Source organism: Mustela erminea, chromosome 4 (genome assembly GCF_009829155.1).
Source record: "Mustela erminea isolate mMusErm1 chromosome 4, mMusErm1.Pri, whole genome shotgun sequence".
NCBI classification, from domain to species: domain Eukaryota; kingdom Metazoa; phylum Chordata; class Mammalia; order Carnivora; family Mustelidae; genus Mustela; species Mustela erminea.
Genome location: NC_045617.1, coordinates 62,954,648 through 62,974,089, shown reverse-complemented (window position 1 = coordinate 62,974,089; position 19,442 = coordinate 62,954,648). Strand labels below are relative to the sequence as shown.

General features: G+C 39.5%; 1 protein-coding gene across 7 annotated transcripts in view; it reads right to left on the bottom strand.

The window, feature by feature from the left end:
• REPS1 (RALBP1 associated Eps domain containing 1) overlaps positions 1-19,233 on the bottom strand; it is an 83,123-nt gene extending 63,890 nt beyond the window's left edge. For all 7 annotated transcript variants that reach the window (XM_032339370.1, XM_032339372.1, XM_032339371.1 and 4 more), the window contains exon 1: positions 19,056-19,233. In XM_032339370.1, the coding sequence (XP_032195261.1) occupies positions 19,056-19,208 (153 nt within the window). In that variant the 5' untranslated portion in view covers positions 19,209-19,233. The remainder of the gene's footprint in view (positions 1-19,055) is intronic.
• Positions 19,234-19,442: the final 209 nt, after the last annotated feature.

Below are 19,442 nucleotides of genomic sequence, written 5' to 3'. Positions count from 1 at the left end.
CTCTAAGTTTAAAATTAATCATACGCCAAAAAGCTCAACGTCTGGCTCATAATGGATGCTACATAATTAGGACTTGATACTGTAAGAATTACAGAGGGATTACTACTGGTTGAAAAGTATTATTGGGCGGGGGGCGGGGGCGGGGGCGGTGGTGATCTGGACCTTAAAGAATGCACAGGTTTTTTGCTAAGTCTAAACAAGGTGGGCATTCTAATTTCAGGGGGCCGGGGCGGGGTGGGGGCAGTGCAACAACAGGTCAAAGCAGAGATTACAGTAGTGGCTAGGCAGCAAACTGGACAGAACTCAACAGTGAGGGCTCTGAATGTGACTAATTTTTATGGAGCATTTTGAAGAGTGTCATATAATGTTTTAGAAATTCACTTATGTACTCTTTAACAATTACAGAAAAGCTAGTTGAGATTCAGGAGGCTACTGTAGTAGTTAAGAAATAAGCTGGTAAGAGCTTAGATGGGTAATGCAAAAGACAGAAAAAAATGATCCGCTGACATCTTTCAAAGAAAATCTGAAGGATCTCACACGTTGGACATAAGGAAAAGGAGTAAAACCTAATTCTGAAACAAGAGAAAGAGGCACGGTATGAAGAGAGGATGTTAAAGACATATAATAACAATAATTCAGGATCATGGTGAGCGGGGAAAAAAAAAGAGAATACCCACCAAGAAGTAATTCAGTGTCAATTGCAAGGGAAATGGTAAAAGAGAGTAAGAACCCTCTCTTCTTCTTTTTTTTTTTTAAGATTTTATTTATTTATTTGACAGACAAAGATCACAAGTAGGCAGAGAGGCAGGCAGAGAGAGAGGAGGAAGCAGGCTCCCTGCTGAGCAGAGAGCGCAGATGTGGGACTCAATCCCAGGACCCTGAGATCATGACCTGAGCCGAAGGCAGAGGCTTTAACCCACTGAGCCACCCAGGTGCCCCAAGAACCCTCTCTTAAAAACAAAAAAAGAATATCCTTCTTTAAAAGGGAGAGTGGGGATAATATGAAAGTTAGGTTACTAGTGGTTAAGAAGAGTATACAGGCAGTAGAGAAGAATCTGGGTCATTTGTTACTTGGCAGTAAAAGGAAGAATAGGGAAGGCAGCTCCATGGGTGTGCAGGGTCAAATGAATAGAGGAAGCCAAAAAAAGAGCACTATGTAGAAAATAGCCTTGATACAATTAGTAACTATGACAATACCACTCTGGCCATTTGTTACATGCAAATGAGAAACATGACATTTGGATTCACTCTAGAATCAAGTCTTAGGGGGAATTTGCAGAGAAGTAATGAGGAAAGTAAGAGGTTTCTTTCTCCAAGGTTCAAAACCATGGGCAGTAACAGAAGAGCTGACCACAAATTCCCTTCCTCTGGCGATTAAATCCTTAGCTTTTTGCAGAGAGGCAGAGAAAACAGTAGGCCCTGATGTTTCAAAGGTTTCCCATGAGCAATTTCTCTTATTCCTATGAGATTTATACAGACCACGACAAACAGTGTAATCTGTCATTCTGACGTGGCACAAGTCTTACTGGTCTGTGCTAGGGAATGTGCTATCAGTGTGTGATGCTGTGTATGCCTCGAGCCCTCATCTTTAGGTGGGTCTGTGGTCTTCCACCTTCAGCCAGGTACACTGAACTTGACTGAAGTTGTGCTTTATTCCACTTTATAAAAGCAAGTATATGTTGTAGTGCCAAGATACCCAGATTCTACCATAATTTCTTTACCTGCCCACCAATTCCTAGTTTTGTTTCTCGGTAAACTTCTTATAGTCACTCTGCTATAAAAAAAGAAATGGGGGGAGGGAGGGGAAGGTTGTGAAAGGGATGAAGGGAACTGGCAATGCTGGTCAGCAAAGCACCAATGTCAGAGCTCAGAGAATTCTATGCTATTTGTTCCTGTTCTTGCCACCTCCTCCTCTTCTCTTCTCATGCCCAGAATGTTGGCTGGGGTGGGCAGAGAGAGTACCCATAGTGCTGGCAGAGGAACATCCAAGGCTTCAAGCTTCACCACCCCCACTTTTTACTTCCCTGCGTGAGGAGTCCAGACTTGCCTTAATTCATCATCCCAATCACGTCTATGAAAGCACAGCAATAAGCAGGGCAAAGCAACTGCCTTACCCGAAAAAGCTGGCTATGTTTTCTAAACATCCACTATGTGCTTTTGCTGCTCTAGACATCATGAGATCACGAAATAAAAGAAACCTGAATTTTATTCAGTTTGCTTACAATACCGTCGAGATGTAAATCTATTGGAAAAGCAGCTAAACAATGACATAAATGAGCAAAGAGCAAGCTAGTGCGAAACACATACAAAAGTATGGGTAGGAAACCCATATTCAACCCAAATTCAAGTCTCAGATTGAGGGTGAGGTTGTTCAAATTAGATTTCCAAATCTACAAAAGTTAATTCATGTTCTGAAAAAGAGGGACGATGGAAGTTAGGGGAGGGTACTGCAGATAAAGAAAGTAGCACGATGAGAGGATACTGATACAGAACAAGTAACTGAGAAACAGAAAACAGATTTGTTGGGTGGGAACACACAGTCCATGGTAAGAGAATAATCAGAAACAAGACTGCGAAATGTGGGGGTGAGTTGGTAGGTAACCTGAAGGCTGGTAGACAGGAATACACAGATTTGATAGGTCTGTTGCTGGGCCAGACATTTTATGAGAATGCTATGCTTTACCTCCCAAAGTGTCAACTAAATTAAATTAGAAACTACTGAACTATTTCCTTATTTAGATTGTCTACCACTTCCTGTTTATTGTCAAATTCAAAAATTAGAAATTTTACCTCTGAAGGACAGAGAAACTTGTAAGTTTACTTCTAAAGTGAACCATGATCATCTTTACAAATTAAGAGAAATGCCTTAAGTTGAGGTACAGTGCCTTAAAGAAAAGTTATTAATATGCGTGCTCACTTTATCTGATTTGACTCACCTGAACAACTTCAAAAGTATTAACTAGCATACTCAGTGTAATTCAAAGAACTGAGCGACCCAGGCATCCTTATTGTTCGAAATTTTTAAAGTAGTATGGTAAAATCATGACATTAGGCTAGGACCCATCAATGTACTGATGACAAATGAAGGCCTGAAGTGCCAATTAACTAGTGCAGGAGGTTTCGGATGCCTATCATCAACAGGGATGTGAGGGAAACAAATAAGGATGAATTAATATTTGCTCTCAAGTTGCTTGCCACTTACCAAGCAAAAGATATACACATGAACAGGAGGCTGTATACAAGTTGTATGCAAATGCAAACATATAGAACAGTGTGGGAAAACTATAGGAGGATTATCTTGTTGGGATGATTAGGGAAAATTAAGAAGCAGGATGTCAAATTAAAGCAAAACAAAACAAAGCAGCAGTAGTATAAAGTTTCTGAATTGTTATTGCAAATATGTCTCTAGTTCCATGGAAGACAATAGAACATTACAGAGATGTTCTTGATGACTCAGATTACTTAGATAAGTATTATATTATGTTTGGGATAAAGATTATAAGGGAAACCAAAGGACTTTAAATGATGAGTTAGTTTGGGGCACCTGGGTGGCTCAGCCTGTTAAGGTTGCTGCCTTCGGCTCAGGTCATGCTCCCAGAGTCCTGGGATGGGGTCCCACATCAGGCTCCCTGCTCCACAGAGAGCCTGCTCCCTCTGCCTGCCGCACTGCCTACTTGTGCTCTCTATCTTTCTGTCAAGTAAGTAAATAAACAAATACATCTTTTTAAAAAATGAGTTAGTTTGCATATTATCTCAATATAGAAATGAACTCATCATGAAAAGGATTTGTTCTGGATACCAAGGAAGAATAAATAAAATTTCAGTAACAACGTGGAGAATGTACAAGAAAAATCCAGTCAGAGTTAACCAAAAGTCTAAATCAAAAAATATTTTTGAAAGTAATAAACAAACTTGTCAGCAAGTAATCCGACTCCCACTCTTAGACCTCTGTGAAACCCAATACTAACTTTTGTAGCATGTGACAGACTACTCTTTTCCATGACACACTCTTTTATTTCCTTGCTCCTTTGCTCATTTCCCTCCAAAGCCCTAAGCAGCTACCTCAGGCTTCCTAATTACCTTTCTTGTACTCTACAAAGTCATCCTGGCTGATCTTTTTCATATCTATGGCATAAGCCACTGCTTCTGTTTTAAGGAGATCCAAACCATGTTTTCATGAACTTTCTCCCAAGTTTCAGTCCTCTGAAGCTAATAAGCAGGACCTCAAAAAAGTGAGATGAATGAATGTTACCCAGATTTCCTAGAGATCTTGACTAACTTTGCTTTAGCAAATAAAACAATCTATTACAATGTTCTTTGTTTTTATATAAATGTTTCACGTAAAAATCGTTTTGAATTGTATCCCTTTATTTTTTAAAAAATTTTTATTTATTTGAGATGAGAGAAAGAGAGCACAGACGGAGTAGCAGGCAGGCACAAGGAGAAGCAGGCTCCCCGATGATCAAGGAACCCGATGCGGAACTTGATCCCAGGACCCTACGATCTGACCTGAGCCGAAGACAGACTCTTAACTGACTGAGCCACCCAGGCATCCCATATCCCTTTATTTTAATGAAATTATTAATAAACTTAGCAGACTACTAAAAATAATCAGTTATCTAAATAAATGTAGCATAAGAACCTATTTTTAAGTTTTATTTGCAAAATATTTGAAGACATCTGCCTGAAGGACATAGGCAAAGAGGACTTGAAGCTGTTAGATTCTCAACGGACTCACACTACTAGGGGCCGATTGCAAGCATGTATGGGCCTCTCAACATGGTCTGTAAAAGTCAAGTAATTTCAAAGAAGAAATGTGGGGATTTAGAGTATTTTAGATATGTTAGAAGTCAAAGACATGAACGTGGAAGTGGGATAATAAGTATTAATTATATAATACTTAGAAAGTAGAACATAGTGCTTACAAACAGGACTACTTAAATCTTAACTACCATTTACTAGCTGTGTGATCTTGGAGAAGTTACTTACCCTTTCCGTGTCTTCATTTTAAAAACAGGGATTATAAACTGTACCCACATTGAGAATTAAATGAATTAATACTAGTAAAGGGGGTGAAACAGTAGCTGGCATATAGTCGGCACTACACAACAGTATGTGTTATATTGTTATTATTTTATTATTATTATAGTATTAAAGTTAGTGATAAGCAAAAATACTTCTAAAAAAAAAAGATAAATTTATGCTCGCTCATTCAATAAATATTCATTCAACAAATATCTACCCAAAAATGTGTCTGGGATACGATCATGAACTCAAAAGGAACAGTTACCCTGTTAGAGTGTTGGAGCTTAGGAGAAAAGATTTAAGTTTACCAGAAGGGCAGGAGCCAGGTCTCTTTCACTCAGCTGTAAACACTCAGTGCCATGGATGCATACACTGGTGTTTAATAGTGGTTCCTGAATTAATGAATAATGTTATTATAGAATATTAAATAGGAAAAATATATATTTTGAATATAGAGTGAGCAGGATTCAATAGTACCATCCTCTAAATGGTATAGCAATGCTACAGCTACAGGGTTACTGACCTTCAAGGAATTTGTTCACAAATCTTTACGAATTCGTTAATTCTAGAGTAACATAAAATCATACATTTTCTTATTAATGAAATGGGAATAACAATACCTGACAGGCTTATTATAAGGATTAAATGAGATCCTGTGTTAAACAAGAACCACTAAGCTGCAATGAGATGTTGATGGCAACTTGTAGGCTTGACTATTCTAGCTCCAAGAGTCACTCCTCAGCTAAGATGCAATCACACTATGTATGGATGACTGTGGGGACTGCCTGCAAATAGCTAGCAAACCCCTTAAATTAAACATGCAAATGCTTCTGGGTTTAACATCCAAGGTTCAACTTTTTGGAGGTTATCCTAATTTCAGGGAAGTGTTATAATTCCACATCCACCTTACCTTGCTAATGGTCTCAAGAATATTTCAAAAAAACTCTGAGGTCTTAAGTGAAAATATCTAAATCTCTATGACAACACTGCAATTTACCACTGACCGTGAAAGCACATTTCAAATATAATGAAGTCTGCAATCTTCATTGTTAGTGAATGGCCTCATTCAGAAACCACCATCAAGTCTGCACAAGCTTTAAGGCTACCCAGCTGTTACTTACTCTCAAGCTTTGAAATCCCCACGGAATCTTGCTAACACAGATGGACTGAGCATGGCATCTCACTGAGCACATCCAAAATTCAGCACAATGTCTCCCCACAAAACTTTAGAATCCTCCTCACTTCTCTATTTCTGTTAATGGTTATCACCATTCTATAAACTACATAAATCCTAAAATCATCCTTTATTATCGTTTTTGGTGGTACACTGCATTTCAGGAGGACAAATCCTCTAATTCCATAGTAAAAGGGTGAAACAAATGGCATTACTGATAGGATCAAAGGATTGGGGGCAGTTATTATTAACTTCACACAACAAAAATAATAAAAGATATAAATCTAGGCTTAGAAGAAATATGGAGAGATTTTTGCTATTAAAGCCAAGATCCTATAAATTTTGAGTATTCTCATAAAGCAGAGCTTGTCTGCATGAAACTTATTTGATCACCCTCTTAAAACCAGGTACCTTTGCTGCATGTTTACACTTCACTTTGGTATTATGAAAACTTCTGATATTATCTGGTATTATCCTCAGTCTACAAATGAGGAAATGGGAGTCTTCAAGAGAGGTTAAGTTACTTGTTCAGGGTAAGAGAGTTAATAAGTACCAAGTAGAGATTCAAATCTAGAATCGTCACATTCCTATGTTGACTATACTGTACTCAATACTTGTTGACATAGAATATTGTAAGGGTGTTACAATTAAATATTTTTCTATGAAATACAATTAAGTGCCCTAAAAAATACAAATTCTTTTTTTTTTTTTTTAAGACAGGGAGAGAGAGAAGAAGGGGGAGGGGCAGACAGAAGGAGAGGGAGAATCTTAAGCAGGCTGCAAGCCCAGCAGAGCCTGAAGTGCAGGCTCTATCCTACAAGCCTGAGATCATGGCCTGAGCCGAAATTAAGAACCAGATGCTTAACCAACTGAGCCACCCAGGTGCTCCAAATATGAACTCTTCTAAATCAACTATTAAAAAATACAGTATCAATTAACACTTGAGTTTAAACAAACCTCTGACCCTTCTAGTCATAAATGAGACATGAAGAAAAATCAGTAATACTTAGTTTCTGGCCAACAATTTCTCTTTTCAAGGATCTAAAGATATCTATTTCTACATACAACATTTGACATAATTATCCATGGACAAGAAGCAGTAATCACTCTAAGAACAGTATTTTTAGCTATTTTTCATCCAACACAGTATATCATATGATTGTGAGGATTGGGTCTCATATCTACTTATGCAAACTCAGCCTGGATACAAAAATTCAGAAACACAAAGACACCAAATCAGCACTTCAAAGTAACATTAAAAGCTTTTAGCCAGTGGAACACCTGGGTGCTCAGTCTCTTAAGCATCTGCTCAGGTCATGATCCCAGGGTGCTGGATTGAGTTTCACATCAGGCTCCTTGCTCAGCGGGGTGACTGCTTCTCCCTCTGCCAACTGTTCCCCCTGCCTGTGCTCTCACTCTCTCTTCGACAAATAAATAAAGTCTTTAAAAAAAAAAAAAAAAAGATTTTAGCCTACTAAAAGATTCATGACACTGACAGTGATTATTTATTTTATTTATTTTTAAGATTGATTTATTTGAGAGCGAGCGAGCAAGAGGGGGATGCCTGGGTGGCTCATTTGGTTGTGCATCTGCATTTGGCTTGGGTCATGATCCCAGAGTCCTGGGATAGAGCCCCCTGCTCAGGAGGGAGTCTGCTTCCCCTTCTGTCTCTCCCCTCGCTTGTGCTCTCACTCACTCTCTCTCTCCGAAATAAATAAAATCTTAAAAAGAAAGAGAGAGAAACAGGAAGAGAACGTGCATGTGCACACATGCAGGGAAGGGACTGTGAGGGGCAGTGGGAAAAGAAGAGAAAATCTTAACCAGAGTCGGCAATGAGCTCCAGACCAAGTCAGGACTCCATCCCAGGACACTGAGATTATGGCCTGAGTGGAGACCAAGAGTCCCAACAGTGATTATTTTAATAGAAGACAACCGGAAGTAGTGTTTCCTGTAGATTAAAACTACTATTTGATTAAATTACGACTTAGAAAGTACTATTATCTCAAACTCAGATTATTTTGGAGCATTGTTTCTGCGATTTCCCAAAAAATTAGGATATCTGAATTAAGTGTCTATAGATTCAGCATACCACTCACAGCCAACAGAAACTGCTTTTAACTTAAATTCAATTAGCCAAAATACAGTATATCATTAGTTTCAGACGTAGTGTTCAATAATTCATCAGTTGCATTTAACACCCAGTGCTCATCACATCATGTGAAACTGGTCTTAATTCATTCTAAGTCACAACTTTTTCAGCCCCTTCTAAACCCATTAAATAATGTACTAAGTAAAAAATCCAGTACATATAAGGCAGGCAGAGCCAGCACAGAGAAAACAGTGAATAAATGTAAGCCAGAATTATTATTCCAACACTGGTGCTGATCCTGAGGTTTTGGGATTAGAACGGTATTTTGCAGACAGTAGACGGTCCTTTATTCTCATCCTACCTTCACATCCTCCAAGGTGACTACTTCATACATTTCCCTCACCCTGCAAAACTGTTTTCAAAAAAATTTGCAGTTTTGAGGTATACTTTATATACCATAAAATCTAACCATGGTTAAGTGCATGATTCACTGAATTTTAAGAAAACTCATGGAGTCGTGCATCATCATCACAATCCAATGTGAGAACTTTACCATCACCCCAAACATTTTCCTCCAGTGTTTCCACTCCTACCCTGACCTTAGGTAACCACTATTCTGTATAGGCACACATTCTTTTGTATCTGGCTTCTATCACTTACCATGTTTTTGACATCAATCTTTGCTGTAGTATTTTGTAATTTATTCCTTTTTTTTTTCCCCCCCACAGAATCAAGTTTCACTATATGGATATACCATGTTTTGTTTACCCATTCATCATATGATGGGCAGCTAGACTGCTTTCCAATTTTTGACTGCTGTGAATAAGGCTGCTAACAGACATTTACAATTCTTCATTTGTAGACATTTTCATTTCTTTTGGGTAGATCCCTTTGAGTGGAACTGCTAATTCATATGATAAGCTTACGTGTAACTTTTTAAGAAACAGCCAAACTGTTTTCCAAAATGGCCATACCTTTTACATTTCCAAGAGCAGTGCAGAAGGGTTCCAGTTTCTCCACAATACCATGTAATGTCAGTCTTTTTAATTATAGTCATTCTGGTGGGTGTGATAGCATCATTGTGGTTTAATCTGAATTTCCTTAATGACTAATGATGTTGAACACCTTTTCATATGCTTATTGGCCATTTACACGATCTCCTTTGGTGAAATATCCATTAAAATCTTTTGCTCATTTTTATTGTTTTTTTTTTTCCCTTTATTATAGGTTGTAAAATTTCTTTATATATATATATATATATATTCTAGATTAAAGACCTTTACAGTGTTTGTAATATGCAACTACTTTCTGCCAATCTGTGGCTTGTCTTTTTACTTTCTTAAGTAACCTCTGAGGTGCTAAAGTTTTTAAACATTTTAATGAAGTCTAATTTGTCAGTATTTTCTTTTATGATTCATGCTTTTGGTGTCATCTAAGAACTCTGCCTAACACAAGGTCATAAAGATTTTCTCTAATGTCTCCTAGAATTTACAGTTTTAGATTTTATAATTAAGTCTATGATCTATTCTGAAAAAATTTTTGTGTATGGTGTGAAGTATATAAAACAGTATGTCCAAGTCCATTTTTTTTAAACATAAAGATATCTAATTGTCCGAGCACCATTTGTTGAAAAGACTATACTTCCCTCATTAAACTGTCCTGGCACTTTTTAAATAACCAGGTAATCATAAATAAGGGTTCATTTCTGGACTCTCATTTCTGTTCTATTACTTTTTGTGCTTAGTCTTTTTTAAAAATTTTTCTGATGGGCAACAGTTTCATTTTTAAAAAATATTTTTTATTTCTTTTTCAGACAGAGGGAGAGAGAGAGAGGCAGACAGAGGGAGATGCTGGCTCCCCACTGAACAAGGAGCCAGATGCAGGACTGGATCCCAGGACCCTGGGACTATGACCGAAGCCAAAGGCAGACACTTAACTGACCTAGCCACCCAAGTGTCCCTCATGCTTATTAGTCTTATTCCAACCATACTGTCTTGATTACTGTAGATTACAGTAAATTTTAAAATTAGGTAGGGCAAATCTCCTATTTTATTTGTTTTCAAAATTGTTTCAGCTACTCTGGGTCCTTTGTATTTCCTTATAAATTTTAGGCTCTGCTTTACAACTTCTACAAAAATATCTAGTAGGATTTTAATAGGGATTCTACTGTATCTACAGTTAAGTTTGGGGACAACTGCCATCTTAACGACATCAATCTTCCAACCTATGAACACAGACTGTGTCCCCATTTATTTATTTACAGATTTATTTATTTATTTGAGAGAGAGAAAGCAAGAGCAGGAGGGCAGAGGGAGAGGGAGAGATACTCTCAAACACATTCCGCAATCAGCATCAAGCACAATGTGGGTCTTCACCTCCCAGGCCTGAGATTGGGAACTGTGCTGAAACCATTAACTGGATACTTAACCAACAGTGCCACCCAGGCACTCCTTCTTATTTATTTAAATCTTCAGTATCTCTTAGTAATGTCTGTAGTATAAAAGTTTTGGTGCTTTTCTAAAAGAGATTTTATTTTTAAGTAATCTCTATATTCATTGTGGGGCTCGAACTTACAACCCAGAGATCAAGAGTTGCATGCTCTACCAACTGAGTCATCCAGGTGCCTCATCTTTTGTTAAATTTGTTCCTAAATATTATTCTTTTTGATGCTACTGTAAATAGATTTTTTTGTTACTTTCATATTCAGACTGTTCCCACTACTAAACTGTTAATCTTGCCTGAGTTTGTAAAAAAAAAAAAAAAAAGTAGAAACTATAAGGCTAGACTGTCCTAATTTTCCTCTACTGAACCTATGTACTTACTTAGTTCTATATCCATGCTCTTCCTCCTCCTCCCCTTTCAAAATTGAGGAAGGGATCCCTCTTCTGTTAAGACCATCCTGTATAGTCAGGATTCAGAACAATCTTGCTTTTTCAATACTCTCTCTCCTCATCTTCCTTTCTTCCCTTGTTAATCTTAACAACTGAAATCATGCTGCAGTATTTTTAATACTCAAAAAAGTAACAAAAAGAGAATTCCTTTATATCCTCATATACCTCCAGCTTCTACCCCTTGTCTATTTTCTTCCATCTGCAAACTTCTTTAAAAAGCTATCTACACACCCTATCCCTAATTCCTGGGCCATCCGGTTTCCCTTAAGTCACTCTAATCTGGCTTCCACCTCTACCAGTCCACGACACTGGTTTATCAGTTACTGATGACCTTTAGACTACCAAACCAACAGCCATATTTCTGCCCACATCTTCTCAACCTCTGGGCCAAACTCAATACAGTTAACTATTCTTTACTTGAAATACTCACATTACTTAGGATCCATGACATAATCCAATATACATCCCTAATTTCCCTACAACCGCTCTGTCCTTCTTAGCTTCCTTTCTAGAGGCCTTCCAGTTTCCCCAACTTAGAAATGCGCTGCACTCCTCAGGTTCTACTTCTAGTCAATCCTTCTTCCCTCTCTATAGTCTCTTGCTTCTTGTCCTCCCTGATTTCATCTATTTTCATGGCTTTTAAGTATCACTAATAATATATTGGTAATCTTGAAACTGACATCTCCAAGCCAAATATCTCTGATCCTCTCTGAGAACCTATGACCAAAAAAAAAACAAACAAAAAAACTTCTGAATTTACCATTACCTCTCCACCAAAAAACAAAACAAAACAAAAAACCCTCTCTTCTATCCATTCGATAACGGTGACTTCCAGCAATATCTCTCGAGCTCTCCCTTCTCTCCCTTATGCTCCATACCCAACCCATTACCATGTCCTCCTAGTTATGCTGCCTCAAAAAATCTGAAATATGTCCTCTCCTCTCAATCCCACTGCCACTTCACTAATCTAAGACATCATCTCCTATCTGTCCCGTATTCTCTTCTCTACACAGCAGGGTAATCTTTTAAAAAAAGTAATTCAGATGATGCTACTCTCTTACTAAAAACTCTTCATAATTTCATACCCAAACTCCTCATTGCTGTGTACAAGGCCCTGCAGTATGTAGTCTCTACCATGTCCATGCACCCCCATCAAGGTGCTACAGCTTCTCATTTCCCCAGGCACATTAAGCCCTTCAAGCTTCAGGCCCTTCACGTGCTTTCCCTCTCTGTGAAACATCTCATTCTCTCTCCCTTATCTCTGTCCATGTCTCCTCAGAGGAACCTTCCCTTACAACTAAGTAGGTCCCTGGTGTGTGCAATGATTTTATATTAACTATACACAGTTCTTTTAACATCGACATTAATGTTAACATTAACATAATCCATGAAGGCAGGAAAGATTTCTGAGTTTTTACCACTGCTGTAGACACACACCCCTGGATAAAAATACACACACACACACACACACACATATATACACACACAAACAGGTGTATATTAAATAGTGGCCATCAAGAAGTAGTCATGAAAATATACAAAACTGACTTAAGAAAGATGTTACATTTAGCACTTCACAGGTCCACTCTTCTTCAAAACTTTAATATAGAGGTTCATGGGATGTGCTTGACTAAACTGGGGGAAGGCTAGCAACCTCCAATTAAAGGCACAATTTTGTGAACTGTTTTCTAAGCAGATGTCTAGTATGTGCACCAGAAATTCAAAGGAAACTGCAATCCAAAAACGTCAGAAGATAAATAATCTAATAAATGGCTTCATCATTTAACAAGGTAGACTCAAATTCAACAAGAAGTCAGTTCTTGAAATAAAGATACAATATTTTGGGGGGATGCCTGGTTGGCTCAGTCAGTTAAATGTATGCCTTCAGCTCAGATCATGATCCCGGAGTCCGAGGACTGGACCCCACCTAGGCTCCCTGTGCAGTGGGGAGTCTGTTTCTGCCTCTCCTTCTGTCCCCCCAACCCCACCTTGTGTTCTCTGTCTTGTCCTCCCAAATAAATAAATAAAATCTTAAAATATATATATAGTATTTTTTTAAGACCTAAGTCCTATAATTTACTAAATCTCAATGAAACTTAGTATACGGTATGAACTTAAAAAAAGATTTCTGAGCCAAAGTTATTATGTCCTGATTTTTATGTCATGCCTATATATACAACCCACCAGACATGGATTCTTTATATAGAAGTAAAGGAGGGAAAAGATGAATGAAGATATAAATCTATCACAGGAAAGGCTATAGAAAATGAAACATATATGAAGGAAAAGGAGAAATGTCAAGTCTTATCACCCATTTCAAATTTTCACTGGCCAAATAGCTGAAGAATTAGGAACCACGGACCTTACAACCCTTTAATTAGTTCCTGCTCCTGTGTGTGTGCGCATCTGTGTATATACACACATGTATATATACACATATAGTCACTTCAGCATTCCAGGCTGAGATTGTCTTCAAAAGAATGTAACAAATCAATGTGTTAAAACCATGGAGCAACTAATTTCAAGACTGTGTTCTGTTCTTAAAGGTGTGGCTGGCAAGAAGGGCCATTTTGACACTACAGCACAAGGGCCATTCTGACACTGTAACACCTTTGGAAAACCCAATCCAGTCACTTCAGGCTGTGAGAAGAAAAATCCAAGACATTAAGTGATCTGTTCAAGGTCACAAGGCTAGCTAAAGACAGGACCAGAATTTGCCTCCCATGTTTAGTGCTCCTTATTACCAGCCTCTCTCTTACAGCTCCATCAAAATCCTAAGCATGAGCTCCCCAAATACTGAGACTCTAACTCTGGACTATTAATTTAAAAGACTGAAACTAGCATAATATGATATAGGAAAAATAAATTTAAAAAGTAAACATGACACTACAAAAAGCCATTAAGTAGGACTTCTCTCACTAACAGTATGCTGTTTTTCAATCATGTACAGAAAGTGTCTGATTAAAGGCAAGATTTTTGTAATTTGTTATAATTATTTTAGTGATTCAGAAATTACAAATAAGAAATCACTACCCCAAAATAACAAACCTGACATTTACTTGTATTACCTTTATAACTTTCAATGAACAAATGAAGCTCTGCTTCCCTATTTTAATATTATCACTAATGAGTAGATCTTATAATCGAACAAAATTAGAAAGACAAAATGGTTTCTATTTCACTGTTGTCATTTTTCACCCATTAAATTAATGTGTTATTCAAATATTCTACCAAGATGTTGTTCAACACAAATGACCTTAAAGATTTCTTGAGCTTCATGAATAGGGGTACATTGGTTATAACCTTCAACGAAAGAACTGTTAGTACTAGAACCTTTTATCAAGCTATTATGCACTCAAAGTCTATATGAAGTTTTAAAATATTTCCCCAAATGGAGGATTTAAGTAAAAGCTAAGAAAACATACTCATTAATGTAGTAGCATACCTTCCATAATCTTAAAAAAATAAATTACTTCTGATTTTTAAGTCAATAAATATTTATTCTTTGCTCAGCAAAGGGCAAAATTCCTCATGATTAAATTCTATGAACCAAATTTTTCTCCGCCCAGTCCTGTTCCCCTCTGCTGTGGAGCACAATTCTATAAAGCTTTAGTTCATTCACTTTGTCTATTGACACACTGTCTCCAAAACAAACCTTCACACTCAGCACCAGTCTTACTCTACTATTCCAAAACCAGTGTAACGAATATACTTCAAAATGTCTGTCTGACAGTTGTAACGTAAATTGTATCTCTGTATGCACAGGATACCAACTACAAGATCTTCTTCCTATTTCTCTTAAGTGGCTGTGTCTCAAGACAGCATCATACATATAACTATTCACTATGCAAAGAGGAAATCCATACATAACTCAAAATCAAACAATCTTAAATCTCTGCTCTTCAGAAGAACTATGGGCAAACCAATCACATGAACAGTGAAAGGAAAAAGCTGAAAGGTAGCAAGGAATAATGGTAAAGGAGAGATGCTTTATTCACTAACAAATTATTTAACTTCTCTGCCTATCACATTCCTGTTAATAAATAAAAAATAATACCCACTTCACTGGTTCTTGTAAGGATCAAATGAGTTCTTGCATGAAAATGACTTGCCCAGTAAAAGGCACATAACACACACTCAATAAATGCCAGCTCCTTCCTCCTTCAGTCCTCAGCCCTCTGTTCTTTGTTCTCTATCCTCATTCCCCCAGATGACTCAGCCTTCTCATGATTTTTATTAACAAATGCTGAAAACTACTACATTAATCAAAGCCCTGATGTGTACATGCATGCTCACAGTGTAAGCAGCTGTCTGTCCCCTAACCCTGAGACACTCGGGTCAGAAAGGCAGAGGAAGATGCCCAAATACCTGAATTTCACTGTAAGAACAAGTACTCGGTGTGGACAAATGTCCACGAGTTTCCAACTATCTCCTAGAGACTTCCACCACCACCTTAAAAGGCGGGAAATCAAAGTCACCAGAATCTTTTTTAAAATCAGGCTCTCTTTCTGCCCCTTTTCTAAGTGGTGAGTGGTGTCCAAGAGAGTCCAATCCTTGCTCTATTCTTCCCTCTAAGCATCACCCAGGCCATCAAGCCTACCTAATTTCTAGCCTCATTTTCGGTCCCACTGTTACCACCAGAGTCCAGGTGAGGATTTCTCAATCTCAGGACCACTGGCTGACATCTGGGCCCAGATACACCTTTGTTGTGGGCGCTCTCCTTGCACTGTAGGATGTCTTTCAGCATCACTGGCCTCTCTCCCCTAGATGCCAGTCGAACTGCTCCCTCCCTGCAAGTTATGACAACCAAAAAGGGTTCCAGACAGTGCCAAATTCCTCCGGGGAGACAAAATCATCCTCCCCACAATGTCCCCCACTCCTGCATTTGAGCACCATGACGCAGTTCCTCACCACTTCATAAATGCAACAGAGAATGGATCCCCAAATTCATCTCCAGCTTCTTCCCTCTAACTCCAGTTGCACTGATCTCCTGAAAGTCTTGTAAAGCACAGCTTTTATGAGTCACTTCTCTTAAACTACACCTCCCTGTTACCTTTACAATTAGTTCAAAGCTCTCCACCCAGCCTTGATAATCTGGCCTCAATTCAACACTATCCAACAAAGCACCTCACAGAGTGTCTACCCAGCAGCCCTTCAGTAACTCAGACCTGTTCATCCAGATCTGTTTCCTATTCTACAGCTGTCACCTGGGTCTGGATGCCCATCACCTTGCAACTGTTGGAGACCACTGCACGAGCCTCCTTCCGCTGACTCTACCTTTCCTCACTTTAGGTCAAAAACCAACAAGTTTCCACTGCCTACTGAAATATGAAATCTTCTGCGTGTTCTTTAGGGTCTTTCTTAATATAATATGGTCTCTTTCTAATTCTATGTTCATTATCCCTAAGACACACTCCAGCTTCAGCAAAACCTATCTGCTACTCCTTGAAAAGGCTCCTACACTTTCTACCTTCCGTCATGTTTTCTGTCGGGAAGTCCTCCATCCCACTGCCCTCACTCCAAACTAATTTAAAGTCCCATCTCAATTGAGTCAAAGACACTTTCCTGATCATACCTCCTTCGAACCTCTCCTACATATTCACATGGTATTTTATGTTACACGTGTGTATCCGGGTAGTTTACAAGGTCCTTGAGAGATTCTCACTCCTCTTTCCATGTCCTGCAAATGCCTAGCCCAGTTAAGTAGTTGACTCAATAAACTCAAGTTGACCTGAATGTTCCTCACTTAGAAAGCAACAGGCGGCTGTGTTTTCAGACAATCCCAAACAACGCTTAAGAGAACTAAATCCATAGTCCCCTTTTGTCTCACATTTTATGTCTTAGGCAGATTTTTAAGTAAACTGCCTTCAAGATACCCAAAATACTATTTAGTATATACTACTCTAAGAGTTTTGTTTCAGGGAGGTACTAAAGCTTCTAACTCGTAACTGAATTCTGAATATTTATGCTATTTAAGCCCTTTCTTTACATTGAAAGGCAACCAGAATTTATTTTCAAATGTTAACAAAACTGAGCAAAATGTAAAAATAACTTGATTAAACATATGTCAAGCAAAGGTTAATTAATACTGATTTGTCTATCCTAAATAATATGTTAAAATTCCAAAAATCTTCTGGCACCATTTAAAAAAAGTAATAAAGAGTCAGTTTATTTCAGCTCCTCTCCACCCCAAAAACATAAAGGAACTAAAACTTGAAAAGTTTCGCCTTAATTTTAGTTCCTAAATGACTTGAAAGTATGTTTTTCAATTGCCAGGAAAAAGGGCAATAGCATTAATGTGCATGTCCTGACCAGACCTCTAAAAGTCTAACTCCAAAGCCATATGAGGTAAGCAAAGGACCCCACGCCGTCACCACCATTCTTAGCTGGGGTCAGCAAACTACAGGCCCAGTTTCATGGGCCCTTGAGGTAAGAATGGTTTTTACATTTTTAAAGGGTTGCAAAAACAAAAACAAAGAATACTGGAGAGACACTATGGCCAGCGAAGTTTAAAACATTTAATCTCTGTCCCTTTACAATAGCACAAAACTTTGAATCTCCCACAGGTTAGTATCTAAGACACCCAACTTCTCCTCCCAAGTTTTTTAAAAAACCAATATAAAACATTCAAGATTATGCAAAAGGGCAGAACTCATTCAACTAAGTCATAGTTAATGCACAGGCAAGTTCTAAAACAGAGAGACTTTTGTGGACATTTTTATACTTCCAGAATTTTTGTTAGAAGGAACCTGCCTGACTCTCACTCTTTAAATGACCACATCTGCACTTTAAGAGTGGAAGTGCCTGGCCCAAAGTCCCACTGGGTGAACAAGAAAATGGGGTCAAAGACCCGGGCCTCAAAGCTCCTGATTCAGTGCTCTCTACAGTATACTACATTATACCCATGCATATGGCTCTAAGTTTTGGAGATGTGGGTAAGTGGCTTGGATCATCATAAAAATGAAAGCTTAAAACCTGTTCCTAATATGCTGTTTAGATAGACTAGCAACCATGAATCATTAAACAGAGTAACAACAATGTTCACTATATATACTAGATAAGAACTTCTAGGAAACCTCCTTTTTTAAAAACAGATGTGATAGACAAAGCTCAAAATTTACTCTGCTTGGTCCTCTAGTGCTACAGATCGGATTTAGGCAAATATGCACGTTTGAGTTCCAGCTGCTCAATACTTCTCTCCCAACCCGAATCCACAAGTTCCACCAAATGTTACCGAATGGCAATGGAAAACTGTCCAGTTTACATCAGCCGCACTAACTACAAGTTCTTTCCATACATATCTACTTGCAAACTACTCAAATTTTTGATCTCCCCCAAGAATTCAGCTTCCTTAAGAAAACGGCTTCTTTGTGACGTCTGCTGGCTAATTCAAGAATTTTAAAAAAAAAAAAAAATTTACCTATACCGGTAACTTTACTACTCTGCAGGAACCGAAGAGTCCTGTTCTACACACCAGGATCTAGGATTCAAAGACATGGTCACAATCCAAGATCCTTCATCTGAAGTTGCTCTTCCAATGCTGAAAAACACATTCTGAGGGGCAGCCGAGAGATAATGGACTTGGTCTCTTCAGATTTAATACACAGACCTCCGCCCCCCCCAACCCCCACCATGTCCCTGCGTGACTTTTGTCCTCTAACAGCGACCCCTCCCCCTCGACCGCGGCGCGAGTCTGGGCCGCCCGAGCACCTGCGGCCCCAGCCCGGGGGTACAAGCCCACAGCCGGCGCTGCTGGAAACGGCGCCCACCCCCCACCCCCGGAGGCGGACGGCCCGAGGCCGGAGCCGCCGGGAAGCGAGCGGTCGGCGTCCGGCAGAGCCCAGGACGCGTCCGGAGGCGAGGGCGGCGGCGTTACCTGGAGGACCACGTCGTTGGGCAGCTGCGCGGCCCGGAATAGCTCCAGCACCCGCCCGTTGGCCGCCACCTTCTTGGTGCTCTCGATGTCGCAGTAGGAGAAGAGATCCGAGTAGTATTTCTGCTCCGCATCGCTCAGCGTTAAGCCTTCCATCTTCGCCTCCGGCTCACGGCCGCCCCGCCCCGCATGCAAGACCTGGGACCCGGCCCCACGACCCCGGGACAGCGGGGGCTGCGCGCGGCCCGGCCTCCTCCTGGCCCCGCGAAGCCGCGGGGAGCCCCAACCCCGGCCTCACGCGCGCTGGGGGCGCCCGAGCAACAGGGCCCGGAGGTCGCGAGGAGGGGGCCCGGCGGGGCTCGGCGCGCCGCCGCCTGCGAGGCCCCGCGC